This window comes from Copadichromis virginalis, linkage group LG9, assembly GCF_057382275.1.
Source record: "Copadichromis virginalis isolate Kocher_CV1m ecotype Utaka linkage group LG9, C_Virginalis_male_GT1.1, whole genome shotgun sequence".
Taxonomy (NCBI): Eukaryota; Metazoa; Chordata; class Actinopteri; order Cichliformes; family Cichlidae; genus Copadichromis; species Copadichromis virginalis.
The window spans coordinates 21,856,872-21,876,278 of NC_140626.1; the positions used below are offsets into that span (position 1 = coordinate 21,856,872).

At 39.8% G+C, this 19,407-nt stretch overlaps 2 protein-coding genes across 3 annotated transcripts in view; one reads left to right on the forward strand and one right to left on the reverse strand.

The window, feature by feature from the left end:
* Positions 1-1,490, reverse strand: part of smchd1 (structural maintenance of chromosomes flexible hinge domain containing 1) — a 38,654-nt gene extending 37,164 nt beyond the window's left edge. For both annotated transcript variants that reach the window (XM_085468197.1, XM_085468196.1), the window contains exon 1: positions 1,125-1,490. In XM_085468197.1, coding sequence (XP_085324323.1) covers positions 1,125-1,289 — 165 coding nt within the window. In that variant the 5' untranslated portion in view covers positions 1,290-1,490. The remainder of the gene's footprint in view (positions 1-1,124) is intronic.
* A 17-nt stretch (positions 1,491-1,507) lies between these two features.
* On the forward strand, positions 1,508-18,861 carry mettl4 (methyltransferase 4, N6-adenosine). Its single transcript, XM_085468198.1, has 8 exons — positions 1,508-1,904; positions 5,103-5,168; positions 6,406-6,766; positions 7,052-7,121; positions 7,921-8,095; positions 8,201-8,307; positions 9,246-9,337; positions 16,417-18,861. The coding sequence occupies exons 1-8, from the start codon at positions 1,674-1,676 to the stop codon at positions 16,632-16,634; spliced, it is 1,320 nt and encodes a 439-aa protein (XP_085324324.1). The 5' UTR covers positions 1,508-1,673; the 3' UTR covers positions 16,635-18,861.
* Positions 18,862-19,407: the final 546 nt, after the last annotated feature.

Consider the following 19,407-nt stretch of genomic DNA (forward strand, 5'->3'; position numbering starts at 1 on the left):
TACCTGCGGCTCCACAAGTATAATTATAACGTAACATAGACTATATCGATATAAACGATATTGTCACATCTTATATCTCGTATGAAAATATATCGATATTTTTAAAAAACTCGATATATCGCCCAGCCCTAATACTAACATCCAAATAAGTTTGCAAACATGTTGCAAATGTGTTTGTTACTGAAACAAAGGGCTCCTATGAACATAACTCTTACTTACTGTATATAATTTTCATAGTTTTTCCTGGTTTAAAATTGACAGCTGATAATGAAAATTAAAAAGTAAAGAAGCACCCTTCAATCATGTTCAAACATGTTTACATTGCGTAATTTGCTTTCCACCAGAGGGCACTTTAGTTTCCCTTTCGTTTATTTGGAAAACAAAACAAAACAGCAGAATACACACTGACACACTGGAATATCGGATTTTTAGATCACCAGTATTGGTATCAGTGTGAAATATCAGTGGGGATCTAGTTAAAAGTCTTTGAAAATCAGAGTCCTCATGTCCCTTTGGAGGAAGGCCAAACCCCCTGTGGCAGGTACCAAAATCAGTTTCTATTTCGGTTTTCTACATACAGAATATGAACCACTGCACCAATAACAGATGTTCTTTGGCTACCTCCTAAAATCTGACACTAATATCATCTACAAAGAACAGTTCTGCTTCTGCACAACATTACACAGAGAAGAGTTTCTATTATTCTAGCCTGCAGTCTTAATTCTGCGGACAGAATAACAGAACTACCTTGCAGGACACTTGCACTCCAGTTCTAAAGCATCATAAATCGGGTCATTTTGTGGCTGTTTACACGCTCTACAGGTATGTTGTATGTGTTTACACGCTTTGTTTCAGCAATGAATTCCACAGGAGAGGATCTTTTTACAGCTAAATTATAACGGTCTCGTCTTTATGATGGACAAACCGGTGACAATGTTTCCAAATCCATCTTTTTTACCGACATTAATTCCTTCATATGCATACACCTATGATAAGATGGTGCTGGCTGATACACTGGCAGTAGGCCAACCAATCATTTGGGCTCTAAGTGCCATGAAAATGTATTTAAGAACTTTCTGACCTCGCCCTTATAGCTTGACCTCAAATCAAAGTAGCAACATTACCTTGTGCAGAGCTTGGAGAAAGTCGTTGAAGTCCCAACCAGCAATTTCAAACAGCTTGCAGGTTTTCGCCTCCGTTTCTAAGCGGAGGTCGTAAACATGGATTTTCTTCTCTCCCTGCTGCAAGGAAGCTGCTGCAGACCGACGCTGGGAGGCAGAAGTCAGCATCGTCGCCGCTTCGCCTTTTCACGTTACTCTGAAATGAACGGTCGTCCTCGTCCAGACTGGAGTGAGAGACTCACATCCGCGTTGTCTGGTCTGGTATTAAAAGTATGTGTAGTTTCCGCGGGACTCGTTCCTCTCACTCCTCTGCTCTGCCCTTCGTGTAGCGATTTCATCCGTAAAGCGCTGGTGTTTCTACGGATCGTCATATGGGACAGAAAACTTGCGTCATCCACTTCCGCGATGATATACGTTGGTTAACGACTGAGTTTTGCCGCGCAAGTTTCGGTTTTATTTTCAAAGAAATAGGCTCGTTTGCGCTTACGTGTCCGGTTGCTCTCAAGCACGAGCTTAAATCCCGTCTGGTTTCAAACAACACCCCCTTTAATTATGTCCGTGGTGCTCCACGGAAGCCTCGGCTGGGTTTTGGATTCATGCTCGCTTATCGATCGGGGATATTCGCCGTGCATACGATGGAGAGAGAATCAGAAGTCAGCTCTGAAGTGTAGTTTCAAAAGGCAGTGCTTCCAGGTTTTTAAGAGCTACTATAACGAGAATAACAGAGCAGATGTGGATGCAGGGAACACGGAGGTCCTGAAAAAAACATGCAAACCCTCAAAGGTAAATGCTGCTGCATTTTCTCAAGTGATGCATGAAAGTGCAAGTTTTTTTCATATTCCCACATGAATCAAATCAAAATTTCTAGAATATGTATGTGTTTGGGGGAATAAATCGTTCATATATATTCCTAGAAGGCAGTTTTGCACATTTTTATGACGTAAAAAGATAGAATTGCCTTTATAACGACGAGGAGTATACACCTTTTAATGAAACATGAAATATCTGTTGATATAGTGCATAAGGCATGAGGGAAAGCATAAATATTTAAATTTTAATGTTATTTATTTATTTATTGTTGTTGTGGTTGTTGTTTTACTAAAAGGTTAGTGACACTTTACACTTTACTTTACTTTACACTTTACTGTTATATATATTACTAAATAAGTAATAAATAATATTTACTTGTTATAATTGTCAGGGACTTCTGGTTTTTGCGGTAGTAAGAGTCCCACTTTGTGCCAAAACCAACAACAACCAAGACTGATGGATGTGAAAGTTTAGTTACCCATGCGCCTGGAGTAACCCCGACTGCATTATGTCATCTTCTGACTACTATATCTGCACTTCCACCACAGCACATAGAAAAGGGAATGAATGGGCCCCATTGTACGATTTAGAAGTTTTGAAGAAGTCAATTAACGCACACACACATATAGACAGGACACATATTCTTGTTTTTGCCATTTTCAGGGCCCACTACTTGTTTTGCTTTTCTAACGGCTTTTAAGACCACCTTTTCAGACACATTCAGATATGTCTTGTTTTTGCCATCTATTGGGACACGCCTGGTTTAATACTTATGGAGTCCAATTGCACTCTGTCACATAGCCTCAAGACAGACCACATGGAGATAAAATATAACAATGTATTCTAATGTGGTTTGATAGGCTAATGAAACACAGTAATGTGATATTAGCATATTAGCAGGGGAGACATAATCCCCTATGTCCCCCTTAAACCTGTGGTGATCAGCTGGCTCTTATTTTCACTCCAATTTCCAAAAGTTGATTCTGTTCATCTGAACGTAGCGTTTTCAGTGGGAGAAATGTTTCATCACTCATCCAGGTGACTTCTTCAGTCTCAGCTGACTGATCAGTGGTTGTTGATCAATGGTCATCAGAATTTTCATAATTAAGATTAAGGAACTCACCTTCCAGGCCATTGTTCCTTCGGTGGGCTGGTTTCAGTCATTATGCAAATGTACTGTTTATACGATTGGGGAAACCTGCAGTCAGCTGAGACTGAAGAAGTCACTTGGATGAGTGACGAAACGTTTCTCCCACTGAAAATGCTACATCCAGATGAACAGAATCAACTTTTGGAGATTTACTTACCTGGATGATTGAGAATGCATCAAGACATTTTCACTACAATCTTCATCAGATCCTAAAGGAGGTGCGCCCACAGGAGGGCCTGATGCAAGCTACAGAATCTCCAAAACTAGAACAACCACATGCAAACTTTCTGTGTCTGGTGCTTTCCAGGTTTTCTGTCTCTTGAAGACCTGGCTCACATCTTCAGGTGGGCATAGTAGAGTCGTGATGGGGGTATTTTAGGGTGCGGGGTATGAATGTATCCCTCAAATCTGCAGTACAAAGCTTGTCATCCAGGTCTTTGTCTCAGTTGCAGGTATGGTCTCCTGTAGTTCGTGATGTCTTGTCTATCTTCTGCTCCCCAAGATACTTAAACTCCTTCACTTGGGGCAGCAATTCCTCCCTAACCCAGAAATTGAATTCCCCCTTTTTTCATTTAATGCTCACTTGATGCTACCTCAGTTGTGTCTGTTTGTATAGCTACTTGCCTATTGAGAGCCTGCAGAGAGGACTTTTCAGCCTACACGAACATCATTGCGTGTTGAAGAAGGAGGAAACAAATCTAAAGAAAGTAGAAAGGTGTTCCTGAGGTCACCAAACTGATGGAAATTCTGTCCATAAAAGTTATGAATAGAATTACTGACTCATATCTGAATTGCCACTGGCAATGCAAACAAAGCTCTTACTATGGTTATACAGGTTGTACAAATAGTCTGTAACAGCATGACAGTCACCTCTACCAGGGGCTCCAAGAAGCCCGATGCAATGTAATTCAACACATAAGCACAAGCCATACCTGCAATACCAAAAGGCACTTGACAATAAGCACTTTTAAGACCAAAAAGATACTCAGCTGTCAAACAGTTCGCCTACAGCACCTGTAGCATGTTGACATTCACCTGGCAGGATCATCTGCTGCAGGGATTACTATTTTTTTTGCAGGATAGCTCTGCAGATAACATCTCACTGGTTCTCTTCCACAGTTTCCTCTTTAACAGGGTAGATTTCCCACTCAGCCCACATTCAGTGGCATCTGGCATCTTTGTGAGAGACATATAAGGTTTCTTGATCATTTCTTATTTCATTCTATCTTATATTATATATCCTCCATTCAACAGCCAGCTCCTATTGAAAGCTTTTTCACTCTTCACTTTAAGAAGGAGGTTGAGTGTGGCATGTGTCACATGACATAAGTACTAGTTTTATGTCATGTACTAGTACTGACATCAGTTTTGTCAGTGGTCATTATGTCAGGCTCTGAGGACATTCCTGTTCACACCCAACAAACCTACCTGGTTGTGCCAAAAGGTTGGTTTCTATTGTCGTGATCGTGTTTTCTGTTATGTGGGACATAAAATACTGATGTGTTGTAAAAGTTAATAAGGAACTCTCTTAACCATAGTGAACTTAAAGCTCAGGAGTTGCTAATACATTAATGCATTTTCACGTTGTTCTTATCAAGCAGTCCAGTAACATGCAACAGTGAGCAAGCAAGTAAACCAAGGATCCTGACACTGAAGCAGAAAAATACATTTAAAAAGTAGCATTTTATACCTGCTACTTTTATGGTGACTTACAATAATGAAGAATCCAGACTGATTGGATATATTTTAACTCACATAAAATCTGCAAACAGACTTGCACAAAGTTATTCTGCTTATTTCAGCACCACTGATATTTGTTTAAATATTAAAATGACAGACATGTAAAACTTAACTCTGTCAGCTCAGTTTAATGCCAGATCAGTAGAATTTACTTTAGAGTTTGACACAGTGGATTACAGTGGTGCTACTGCTTGCTTGGTTGGAGCTGTAAAGAACAATACCATGATCATTTTGCTCTTTGTTGTACTTACTCTTTATCACTTCATCAATTTGACTTACAGAAAAGGAAACGAAAACACCATGAACTCAACCAAGGGGAAATTGATTCACTGGTCTTTCACGAGAAGGTAGGCTGATACTTATTCTGAGCCTGAACTACAAATAAGATATAATCTGTCATCTGTCAATAGATTTGTTCTTGCAGGGACTGTATTGCCCCACTGAAGTTAAAGCATCACAAAGAGAAAAAATGATTGGGGATAATCAGAGTCACAAGAAGTCTATGGAAAAAGTGGTCAAAGTGTAAACTTACGTGTCAAACTGACTGATACAGTTATCCACAGAATCGTCCTGTTTGAGCCAATGTAATAGATCACACTTTTATTCATATAAGTCGATTATTAGCAGTATGATTGTTGTTAATTTATTCATTAATGCTTCTTTTAAATATCTGATTTATATATGGGTTAGTGTTATTTGTTTTTTATCTACACAATAATACACCATCCATAACAAACATAACAATGAAACAGACCTTTTTATTGTAATGTGTTATGATTTATAACTCAAAACATGACATCACAATGTCACTTTGTGATAAAGTAAATGTTATTTATACTTGTATTAGAGTTTTCATTTTAAAATAAGTCATTTTAGTTAAAAGTCATATTGTTAGAGAATTTCAATACGCCAGTGCACAGATATGGGCTGAAGAGCACTACATGGACAAAGTGTTGAAGCTCTTTGTCCACATATTTCATGCTGATGTTAATGCCAGAGGAGGTTTGGAACTAGCAGTTATTCAGTCCGCAGAGTGTTGGCAACTTTTATGCACTATGATCCTCAGCACTACGCAACCTCACTATGTAACTTTATGTGGTCTTCCACTCTGTGGCTGAGTTGCTGTGATTGCTAAAAGCTTCCACTTTGCTTCCACTTATAATCGATTGTGGAATATCTAGGAGGAAAGACATTTCACAAGCTGACCTATTGCAACAGTTACATCCAATTACATCAGCACGCCCAAATTCAGGGAGCTCTTTAGGACGACCCCTCCTTTTACAAATGTTTTTAAAGGCAGACTAAAGGTGCTTCATTTGATCCATCTATGGTGATGGGACTGAGAACAACTAAATTGAAAGATTAAGAAGTATGCACTTTTGTAAGATGTCCATTTTTGAGGCATTATAAAATAATTAAAAGACAACATCTCTACAACTGCTGCATTGACTTTTATCTCCAACACTTTCAATCAGTGGAGCTTTGTTTCAAGTTATTGTGCATTCATCCAAGTTTAAAATATTAGAGGTAAGAAGCTGGTTTAGTATTCAGACTAAATAATCTCTGTTATGTGCCATGACGCAGATAAAGTCTGTTATTCTGGAGGGAACCAAGTACTTGGTGGATTCTGCACAACCGCTCGGCTATCTGAATGGACAGACAAACGTGGACAAAGAGCCTCTTCCTTCACAGGAGTGCAACCTCGCTGCTCTTTGTGAAATGGCTAAAGATCTCCCTCTGGTGGAGGATGAGGAGCAGGAACGGGGCGCTCAGTTACTTGTTGGCGAGGATGGCTGTACGTCTCACGTCGACTTGTTCTCTCAGGTGACAGAGAACAAGGCGGACTGGGCTACCGTGGTTACGGTGATGGGAGAGGAGTATGTAATACCCCCCCACACGGCTTTCCTGCTGTCTGATTTCACGAGGATACAACCATTAGTCCACTGTGAGTAAAACACTGGGAGCAGTGCATGTGAACTAGAAAGAAATGTTAACTGAAACAAAGGTTATTAAAAAGTTTTTTTTAAAGCCTTACAATTCTGTGTGCTTGTGATACCATTATTTGAAAGGCAAAAGTTTATCTTTGTGTGAGGCAAAAACACGGGGACTCTTCCCTGAACTTAAGTGTTGTAAATAACTGTGGTATGGCTCAGTGTAATTTCTCATCGTCTCAAGAGAGATCTTGTTTGTTGTTTCACAGCCTGACATTCTTTGCTTGTTTCTCACACAGACGGAACAAGGTTCGACCTAATCGTTATGGATCCACCATGGGAAAACAAGTCTGTGAAAAGAAGTCGCAGGTAATTCAGTATTCAAGTACTTTTGGAGGACTGAAGCAAAAGAGGATAAAACTTTATAGATTTCTGGGTATGAAATTTACATGTTACAAGAGCATATAAAGCAGGGTGAATAAGAAGAACAAATAAGAGAGCTTCTAAGAAAAGAAACTGATAAAGTCCAGTGGTTTATAGTTATGTTTGCACATGTCCCCGTACTGTAAAATATTATGGTGTTACCATGGATATTAATCAAAGAGATATTTTCATCCCAGTCTGTTTTATGTAAAGGATTTTGAGGCCTCAAGAGCTCAAAGCATTCAGTGTCCTCTAAGAAAAAAGCTGCCTAAAGCCATAACGTAAGGAAATATCAGCATTATAAGAATTAATAATCACGGCAACATGAGATGCCTAATGCATAACAAATGTCCTGACAATCCAGCTAATCCTTTTTATACATTTCTATCAAAATTACTCACAGTGATTATAAAGAAGAAGTCATTCAATCACTAGAGTCAGAAAAATGTATCATCTGTGAACCAAAACTGTTTGTGCATACAGCAAATGTGAAGCTTTCTCACTAAATTTGCAAAAAACATGACCTGAAAAGTTCACATAACTCATTAAACTTGTAAAGGTTAATCACTCTGAATCTTCAGATTTCAGCCTGATGGTGGCACCAGACAAAAACTGGTTGAAGAAGCGAAAATGGCTAGAAAATAAAGAAAAGTAATGGGCATTGTATTTAGAATAGAATAGAATAAACCTTTATTATCCCACAGTTGAGAAATTTACACTGACTATATCAATTTTCTCACTGAAGATACGGCTCGTTGCCCTCATCCCAGCTAAAGCGGCTCCCTATTCCCCTGCTGGCATCTCCAAACTGTTTAGTGGTGACCTGGGTGACAAACCGGCCAAGCCACCTGCGTTTTGTCCGTGATGAGCTGTATCCACATTGGGGCGTAGAAGTTGTGGCTGAATGGTTCTGGGTCAAGGTACAGATAATACAGAACTTTCAACCGATTAATTGTTTAAGAACTGGAAGCATTACCTGCTAATGTCAATCCAAGTGTTTTTAAGATGATGCTATTTCTCCTCAGGTCACCACATTTGGGCAATTTGTGTTTCCGCTAGACTCACCACACAAGAAACCATATGAAGTCTTTGTCCTGGGCCGATATCGTTGCTCTGCTGATATCTCAGAGAGGTGTGAAATGTTTGAGTTTCATCTTTAAATTCCATATTGTACCGTGCAAAAATGTGTGAAAACATAAAGCAAAATAGAGTGTATGAGGCAAAAACTGAGTTTGTACAATTCTAACGAGCTTGAAAAGATAAGCTCTTAGATGAGCTTTCTTGTCAGTTCTAGTCCTCAGGAATAGCTCCTCAGGCAACTTCTTCTTCATTTCATCAGACCATAATATGGAGAAATGAGGACTGACTCAAGACTTTTGCAGGACTGGATATATAAATCATAGTTTCTCAGTCATCCAGGTCATGGTAGTGTTGAGTGTTTGAAGGAGAGCAGAATTGCTTTTTTAGACCCTTGAACACATTTTCCTTCTCATCCAAGAGTTTTTTTCAGCTCCAAACTGATGGAGAGTCCAAGGTATTTGACCCTTAGTGGAGTTTGTCCCCTTGGACGTGGTTCTGAGGGTCGCAGACACACTAAAGGTGTCGCATGAACCAAAGTGTGAAAAAAGGCGTGGTCATTACCGCCATCGAGACTAAGGTGTGAAACCTCTGTAAGACATTGTTCCTCTCCACCATCATGCTGCACTGCATTTATCCCTGAAGTTATATGGTAAGCTATCACAGGTGTTAAAGCAATGTCTAAGTATATCACTTCTTCAGGTTTGCATGTATCAAATGTAACATCTTGATATTATTCAAGGCAACAGCAGCTCTGGAATTTAAAAGGTGTGAAACCTCTGTAAGACATTGTCCCACACCACGATCAGGTGAACTATCTAGGTCACCTGAGGCAAGGTGTGAGTGGGGGTTGAAATGCCTGGGAGGAGATGATAGCTGGTGTCGTAAGCCACCACCTCTGTTCAGTGACGGTTGTTCGCATAGATGGCCTCCTTTATTTCTTCAGCTTTCCAAATCATATTTATGCTGACAGACTTGTGTACCCTCTTTCAGCCCCTCAGAGACATCAGAGGTGCCTGTGGAGGATCAGCGTTTGATTGTCAGTGTCCCATCAGCTCTGCACTCTCAGAAGCCTTCGCTGTCAGGTGAATATTCAAGTACAGTGTAGTGTCTTTGCCACCAGAGGGCAATAGTGTCACATCAATGATCGTTACCTTGATACACAACTTGAGTGATAAGCTCTAAATTCTGCTATCACAAGTGTGTGTGTGTGTGTGTGTACGTCGCTTCGTCAGTATATTCTTCAGTATATTCTTCAGTTCATGTATGAAATAGAACATCCTGATGTTAATAGCAGTAATTGCAGCTCTTGAATTTAAAACACCCACAATGTGTTTTTTTTTTGTAAAGGAAGAGAATTAACTACAGATTCATCACTTTACTTTTACAGCCACACAATTTTATGAATGAATTTGTTATCCACTGCGAAAAAACTTTGGTCTTTTCAAAATGTCTGCAGATTGGAGGAGAAAATACTGCTTCAGCTCATAACTACACTTAAATTCATTAAATCATCAACCTCTGACAGGACTGGCTCGTCAGAGCGGGCACTTCTACTGCTCACATTTCAGTTTTGTCCTGTTTGCACTGATTGGGTTAAACCTTGATTCCAGCACCCACTCTGCTTCTTAGAATCAATGTAAGACCTTGACAATGAATATGCAGAGACTATGAAAAAGAGAGGCTTGACGTCATCTCACTCCCTCTCAGGGGAACGCGATTTATTATTGTGCAGTATGGAGAGCAAAACACGGCCAGTGTTTGCTGGCGCCCTCTCAGCAGCACAGAAACGCCTCTGTCTCATGGCACTAGTTCAGTATTGTGAAAATAAAGATTTAAATCATAATGATTGCTTTTGCGAATCTGTGATGCCATAGAGATTAAGCAGATTAGGATACAATTTGTGTTCTGTCTACATGTGTGATTCTGTGTTTGTGGCAAAGCCTCTCAGCAGGTTTAATCAGAATTGGTTTGTTTGTTATTTGCTGCTGTGGAGGATTTTTATAACTTGGAATATATGAACTTGGAAAAACACCAATCATAGATCTAGTTATACTTTAAAAAATGTTGACCGCATATAGAAAATGTGTTGCATTTTTTTCTACTGCATTGCATACAAAGTAGTACTACTAAATGACCAGAATGAGCAGCATCTACGCTGTGTTACAACTCTAGCTGCTATGCACGCTCTGTTATTCTACACGAGGTGTGAAAGCGCCGTTGGATGTGGGTGTGTCTCAGATGTGATGGTGCAATGTGTAGTGAAATCTTGGGAAAGGTTTTGCCAACTCTTGCGGAGATGCCAACCAAAGCAGATAATTTCTTTTCATTTAGCCATTTGAGATGATAAGTTAACACCTAGAGGCTTAAGGGATGAGTTTTTCCTTTTCTTCACACCTACAATAGATTATGCAACTGCTAGAAATCTCAAAACCTTTGGTATTAACCAACCTGAGCTTCCTCTTTTTTTTCAGTTCAAAATGTCACCCCGGTAATTCTGCTGTACTTTTTCTTTCATGTAGCATGTCAGCATGTGAGCAGCCTTGATAGCGTGTTGAGAAAGTCTGACCCACTTCTGTTCCCCGACTCAGATGGGGCTCATATCACTGACATACTTGGTTGCTATGGAGAGATAAGGGACACCATTACTCCGCTATGGGTACAAAACGTCTTTGCCAGATGGTCACACTGCAGAAAAAAAATGGTTCGAGCTTCTCTGAAAGACAAGACATGTGTTTTTTATTAATTAGGCCCCCCTGCAATTTCAAAACTTATGAGAATCCCTTCCCAATTTGGGATTTTAATTGGCACCTTAGTAGCTGTGCCTAATATTCAAGAAAAGGCACACTACCAGTTGTGTTATCAAATTGCTTTAAATTGGGGTGTGGCTCACTGAGAGCAATCTGTGTGACATTTTGCATAGTTTTTTAGCTCTGCGAGGCTGTGAACCTGAAGTACATCACGTAAACATGCTGCTGTCTCTGTTTTTCAGTACAGAATATTTACATGGATGAGCTTACATGTTAATAAAATGTGCTTTTTTTCATTTGGTTATGGCAGATGGCAACTTCATACAGCTGGTAAAGCAAACATGTTTGCAAACGCACCTTAAATATCAGGAGATTACAACCAGGAGATACAGGGGAGCGCTGGTCTTTAATTTGGAGTCAAATATTTGCTCTTCTTTTGCTTTTTTACTTAAGGGGAAATAAACGACTCTTCACCTGCTTGTCACCAACTGTCACAACCAGGGAGTGACAGATACGAAAGCTACTGCGTTTAACGTATTACTCTTTATGGATCATACTAAATTTTGGGCTCTAATATTACTAGTGGAATCACCTTACTGCGCATGTGCCATTTTCAGCTAACTACGTGTTAATGCAAATATCAAATCAACAGGTCATATAGTAACAACTGCTGAAGTTCAAACTGAGCAGCAGAATAGAGAAGAAAAATCATTTAAAGTGACTTTGATCGTGGGATTGATGTTGGTCTGAGTATTTCAGAAACTGCTGATTTACTGGGATTTTTCCACACAACCATCTCTAGGTTTTAAAGAGAATGGTACGAAAAACAGAACATATCCAATGAGTGGCAGCTCTCTGGGTGAAAATGCCTTGTTGATACCAGAGGTCAGAGGAGTGTCACTGCTGTCATCTAAGAACAGGAAACTGAGGCTACAGTTCACACGGGCTCATCAAAATCAGAAAATAGAAGATTGGAAAAACGTTGCTTGGTTTGATGAGTTATGACTTTTGCTGCAACATTCACACGGTAGGGTCAGAATTTGGCTTAAACAATACGATGGCATGGATCCATCCTGCCTTGTATGAACATTACAGGTCATGGTGGTGCTGTAAATGTATGGGGAATATTTTCCTGGCACATTTTAGGCCCCTTAATAGCAACTGTGCATTGGTATTAAGGGGCCTACTGCTGCCTACTGCTGTGTTTTTGCTGACCGTGTCCGTCCCTTTATGACTAGAGATTACCCATCCCCTGATTGCTGCTTCCAGCAGGATATTGTGCCATATCACAAAGCTCAAATCATCTCAAATTGAACACGACACTGAGTTCACTGTAAGTAAAAGGCCTCCACATTCTCAGATATCAATCCAACAGAGCAACTTTGGGATGAGGTGGAACAGGAGATTCACATCAGGTCAACAAATTGTGCAGCTGCTGTGTGATGTTGTCATGTCAATATGGACCAAAATCTCAGGGATGTTTTCAGCTTCTTGTTGAATCTGTGCCACAAAGAATTCAGCCAGCGCTGAAGTAAAAAGGGCTCCATTGTAGTAGCAAGGTGTCTGGTCAGTGTATGCTTGGCTACATCGTCTGCAACACAGATGACACATAAATGAAACTTGTTAAAAACATGCTTGAAATGAAGGGTTTGGATTCAATTCTTATCTTCTTTAGAAACAATGTAACAATAGGGAACAGCTTCTTGTTGGTAACGGACATAAAAATAGTCTAACTTATAGCACTTTGTGTCAAGACACTAGTTATTTAATTGGGTGTAGTAAAAACAAATGGAAAAAATATCTGTTAGTAACTTTTTTTTATGTTATTATGTATTTTCTTGCAATTATGTATCAATATATGAATAAAAAGCAACATGGTTCCAAAGCCAAACCCAGTGGGATGCCACAAATTAATATCTGAAATTAATATCTTAATAGTAGTCAATTCCATGATTATGTTGATGATATTTTATTCATAAATAAGTAGAATATAAACACAGTGTGGCTGAACAGCATATTGAGGAATCATAATGGAGACCAAGGACATTAGTTGTTACAATGTAAGGGAGCTAATGAAGAAGAATCAGTTTGGTTTTGCTTGGTTAATCCTGATGAGGATTTGGGAAGTCTGCAAGGAAGAATATCTAACAGCGAAAGTGTCAGGAGAGAAGTGAAATAACACCTTCCTTTGCCTCGGGTTATTCTTGGCAGAAGTTTGATACACTGTCCCATTTTAAAGGTAGGATAATTAGACCTTTTATTCTGTATTCAACTTTGAAAGCTGAGTCACCGATAGGAGCTGAATTACTTGCAGAGCTGCATGTTTGGCCTTTCCTCACCGTGACTGTCTCTCTCTCTGACGTGCATAGGAAGAAAAAAATGCGGGACAGCACATTCGGCAGGATCGGTTTGGGGATCTGGCTTTTGAGCTCATTAACTCCGTGAGTGTTGGCTGAGGCAAGTGTCAGGGTGGTTTGAGAATGCACAAGAGCAGACAGAGTAACAAAGGGGCAGAGGAAGTGATACGTATCTGTCAGGTGTGCCTCTCCTGGAATATCATTCCTTATAGAGCCAAGGTCACTGGCAGTCTCCACACAGAAAAATCAGTGCTATGGCGTGAAGGAGCTGGGAAACTGCCAGCTCTGTCCTCTGCCTATTACAGGGAAACAGGCAAAGTTTTGATTTTTCAATCACACAGAAAAGCACTAGTTTACATTAATGTAACAGTGACATATACGTGTAAATTAAGTGCAAAACATTAGAAAAAATGAACTTCTTTTGAAATATCCTATTAAATGCACTCAATTTAGAAGTTGTTACCCAGCTGAACATCTCTTATAGGCCCTATAGATGTCTCTAGTAGGTTCTGTCTAATACCAGCCAGTGGGCTCACTGAGAAGAACGCCTCATTGTTCAGTGGTTAAACTATTTACCCTTTAAAACAGCACCGAGAGTCTTCATAAGAAAGAGTGGTGGTGGTATAAGTCAGCTGTTTGAGATGCATTGTTTGGACTTACTTTTACTCACTGTTTCATTTAGTTGAGGTAAAAAACAGTTTGGGGTATAAAAGAAATGTCAATATTAAAATGATTATGTACATATTTTCATAACTTTATTTATATATTACAAAGCACACCAGAGTGAAAATGGATGGAAATATTCACGTGGCTAGAAAAAATTGTCCTCCATCCATCCATCACTGTTTATCTTGAGTTGCGTCATGGAAACAGCAGCATTCTAAGTGGAGACACCCAAACCTCCCTCTTACTGGCCACCTCCTCCAGCTTATCCACCGAGTGGCCACCGAGGCTTTCTCAAACCAGTCCAGAGACATAATTCTTCAGCGGGTCCTGGGTCTACCCCGGAGCCTTCTACCAGTAGAATATGCTGAAAACACCTCACCTAGGAAGTGTCTAATCAGATGCCCTTATCATCTCATTTGGCTCCTTTTGATGTGAAGGAGTAGCAGCTCTTCTGTGAGCTCCTCCCAAATGACTGAACTCCTCACCCTATCTCTTAAGCGAGAGGCCAGCCACTCTTCAGAGAAAGCTAATTTCTGCCACTTGTACCGATTGTTTCATTCTTTTGGTCCCTACTCAGAGTTCGTAACCATAGTTGACGGTGTGAAGGTTGAGGTGCAAAACCATCAACTTCTATGATCTACGATGCTGGGCAGTAATTAGCACTGTTGCCTCACAGCAAGGAGGTGTAAGTCTAACATCTGGGTGGGGCCTTTCTGCATGGCGTTGGCATGTTTCCCCTGTGTTTCCATGGTTTCTGTCTGGGTACTTACTCCAGTTTCCTCCACAGTCCAAAGAAATGCAGTTAGCAGGGTCATGGTGATAGGTGAAGTGAATTAATGTGAATTGACTGACTTTTTCTTGCTATTTTTTAAAGGTGGTGGCCACAGACTTGGTTTCCATCTTTAAAGCAACCATTTTAAAATCAATGAGTTTAGTCAGTATGAGATTTACATGTTCTTCTCACACAACCACTAAAGTCGTTTTACATAATCCAACATTTCCTGATTATAATAGACATTAACAGCTAACATAATCAATAGCACTGATAACAATGGGTTATACTGGCTAATTCATATATCATTGAACTCATGTAGAATGTAGAAGTTTTAAAATTTGAGCTCTTTTGTCAATGGCTCACATCTGCACACTGATGGATCCATAGGAAGTCATGTGGGTTCTGTAGCTTGTGTTAGGACATTTGACTGGAGGAGCTAGGTTCAAATCCACTTCACCACAGCCACCATGTAGAGAGGCAAAGACACAAGGTTTACAGCTTGTCACATCCTTTTATAGTAAATTGAAGGTAATATATTTTAAATATAGGGAACTCAAGAGCCACTGAAGCTTTAATTTTAAGTACTAAGTGTCTTGCTACAGGCATGTGTGTGCTGACATACTGGCTTGTTGTAAGAGAGGTATATAAGAAAACCTGTAAAGATAATTACGCAAAAGCTGGGATGAAATTCAGTGGCAACAGGTTTCAGCGATGAATCCGCATTTGAAATATTTGGATTAAGTCATTGTAAGGAGGAGATCAGGAGAGAGCTGCGTTTCAAACAGTGGTGTTGCTGATCTTGTCAAAATTGATGGAACTATGAACAAAGACAAGTAATGTTGGATTTTGAATGGAACAAAAGGCAGCCAAGATCCAAAGAAGAGATTTGAATGTCCTTCAAAGAAACCTGGAGAATTATTCTTGAAGACTAGCTACAAATTACAAGAAAGTTTATCTGACAGAGGTCATGCTGTGTTCAAGACTTTTAAACTGGTTCAAACTGTACACTGTTTTACTTTATATACTTTTTTCCCGTTTTCCTAGAAAAATCTAAAGAAATGAGGGATGGCTCAACACTTACGCACAGTATTTCATGTTGAGGGATAAAGCGGTATCGCCACATCTCCACTTTCCCCTCACTTCTCCTCAGTCCCATACAATGGATGCTTTCAAACATGCATTTCCTACTACGATCTCAGACTGGCTTTACGCATTCGTAGGTCAGAGTTCACCTTTGAGAAAGCTCTGTTCGGGAGGCTGTAGCCTCTCAGCAAATACAACACTACCCTATTGTTTGGAAGTGGTAGAAGTTGCCATGTGAGTGTGTTTTGACGTATTTCAGCTGACATTAAAGTTGTGTGTTGTCTTTTGTAATTTTGGCCACATGTAATTGTGATGCTGTACATACTATAGCAGAGATATGTAGGCTGGTAGGCGAGATTGTTTAGTTTAGGTTTCACATCATAGGTGTGAAACTTCAGGTTTGTTAGATCTCCAGGTGAAATATGAAAGGAGTATTTTCCAGTTTGCACAGTGAGGACTGTAAATAACAGGGCAGACACCGAAAGCCTTATAATATGCAATAATAACTCTCCCTCATTGCTTTCCCTTCACAGAGGTACTGAAGCCATACATTGGAGCTGACGCCAAGTGCTTGGAGCTGTTTGCAAGAAGTCTTCAACCAGGATGGACCAGCTGGGGCAATGAAGTGCTCAAATTCCAGCACGTTAGCTATTTCAATTTGACACCTGTAGATGAAAAAGCAGAAGCTGAGGATGACTGCACAGCCAAAGAAAAACAAGCACAAGGGTTCGATTCACCTGGGAAAACCTGACCTCCTGACCGGTGTCCCTCCACTGTGAGCCTGTGACTGACCTCTGACACCTGTTAGATCAGTAATTTAGTTTGTATTTAACGGTGATTCAGCGCCAAAATGTTTCTCTACCAGTTTCTTTTGATCTGTGCTCGTCATGCATGTGGGACCTTTGATTTCTTTTTTTTGGTCTGTGTGCATTTTTAAGGTAGCGAAACACAAGTCTGATGAGGCAGCTGGAGAGATGAAAGTGCTTTTCAGTGCAGCTGTTTTGAACCCAGCTTCCCATGCTGCAATCAGATAAACAACACTTTTGTTTTTTTTATTTGCCTTTTTAGTAATGTTTGGCACATTGTGCGTCTTAAGGATGATCAAAGTATTTCTATTTTTACTTATTTTATGCTGTTTTGAGCTGAATTTCAAAGAAGAAACACTTTCATAGTGAATGCATGCTGGGTTGCTTATCCTTTAAAGTTTTTCACACGAACAAGCCACTGATGTCTCCTTCACTCTGCCTTTTGCCCTGTCAACGGCAACCGGTTCTATCATTGGATCATTTGTCGCTGAATCCTTCCTCATTTTTCAATGAAAGATGAACTCGTCCCATGTCACACTTCTAACCAGCTAACCTGCCTTTTCCTGTTGACTCTCTAATGAGTTTGTTGGTGTCTGCATTTGGATGAACGCCGCTGTCTTTGAGACAGATCAGGATGAGTTATGGCCACTGCAGCAGCGTGCACATCACAGCTAATGAAGCCAGACCGTGTCTTCTGCAGGATTACGTATACATCACCTTGTCAAGTTCTCTACCTTTGAGTCTATAACACACACGGGCACATTAGTGTATTCCTTACACTGTATGTCACAGTGGCATCATCCATTTATTTGTGAAGTCCTGTTTTGTGGATCTTAACATTTTAATAGATTGAAGTGAGTAATAGAAGTGAGCATGTTCGGATATTTGCATATTTGAATAAGAGGGTGAAGTGCTGATTTTGAAGATGGGATGAATCGATGGTGCAGGTACATGTTGAGTATTGCCAAGTATGGTAGCCATTAACTATAGTGACCAAAGCCAGTTTTTATATTACGTTGTTAAAGTGCCTATTTACCTTGTAAAGTTGGGCATTTAAGGTTTTGTACAACGTGGGATTATATGGGAACTGACTTACTTTTGGTGCATGAACAGATAGAAAACATAGAATTAGCTTTCAGATCTGAAAAGTGATGTCAGCATCGAAATGCTTTGACCCTGCATTGTTTTCACATCCACCCTGGGGGAACGCCAGGCCTCGAGGGCCAGTGTCCTACAGGTTAGATGCATCCTTGCTCCAACACAGCTGATTTAAATGGCTAAATGACCTCCTTAACATGTCTCGAAGTTCTCCAGAAGCCTGGTAATGAACTAATCATTTGATTCAGGTTTGTTGACCCAGAGTGAGATCTAAATCCTGCAGGACACTGGCCCTCGAGGTCTGGAGTTCGACACCCTGCTCTGGTCCTATAGAAATCTATGTAAAAAACAGCCCCGTTTCCCTCTTTGCTCATGACTTTATAAGTTCAGTCACTCCTTTCAGGTCTTAGTCAAAAAATATTAACCAATTAACTTAAACATTTTGCACATTTTGGTCATTTTAAGCATGACAAAGGAAGATTATCCCAGATCTGCTCATTAGATAATAACTTGTTTACCAATGACCATGCAGTTTCACAGTCAGATTAACCGCTCACTTGTCATACCTGGTTTCAAATCCCTAAGATGGCAACATGAAAATCCCACAGCTCAAAGCTCAATGACGGGACTTTACAAATCAAAGCGTGGCTGCAGCCATCTTTTAAACTCTGTGTGTTTTAGAGCCAGTCTCTTGTGGTCATTGGAGGAACTACAGTTTTTGGGACTGTTTTAAGGTGTTACTCAAAATAAGTAAAGCTGTTTAACATTAAACATGGTGCACATGTAACCAGAAGGTCCATATTAATATGACTCATAACTCCTGCCACTGTTGAAAGATGTAAATTTTCTGTTACCACCTTTGTGTGTCTTAAACTAAGCATTTTTTAAAACTTGAATTGAGAACATGCTGACATACTGTTTTCTTTTTTCTTAACACTGTTTGCTGACCTGTTGACAGTAGAGGTTGGCGGATCGATCCAAATATCGATCGTTTCAATACCAACTTTGATATTGGTATCAGATCGATGTTAGTGCAACAGGATCGATACTGTGTTTCTATCCCTAAAGTATGTAGGCCATGAACTGTGATAAATAAATGCATTTTTTTAGAAAACACACTATGAAAAATGTCTGGGCCTTTTTGTGTTGACTACCACATCACATTTTTGTCAAGCCTATAACACAAAGCACTTTAGAGATAGGTACAGTTACATTCAAGCGCTCCAAAACCCCCAGTTTCAAAATGAAAAGACAAGCTGAAAAGTGTTTTTTGTTGTGTTAGCCGATTATTGTGCAAAGTAAAAATCACAGGGATTTAATGGTCATTAAAATGTGTTCAGAATTCATAAATCATGGCACACAGCTCTCCCCTACACAAGCTGCCTTTAAAGGTCAAAAGTATTTTAATGAGTAGAACATTGAACCACATCATTCATCTGTCCGTCTGTACTGCAGGCTGGGTGACTTTCGCCTTACTCCTGAAGGTACTCCCGATAGTATCCAAACTTTATGAGCTACAACTGACCACTAGATATCTGCATTAAAGTTTATTGAGATAGTTTTTTTTTAAATGGTAATGGGAAAGAGGTTATTGTATAACCTGCATAAAGCATTTAAATG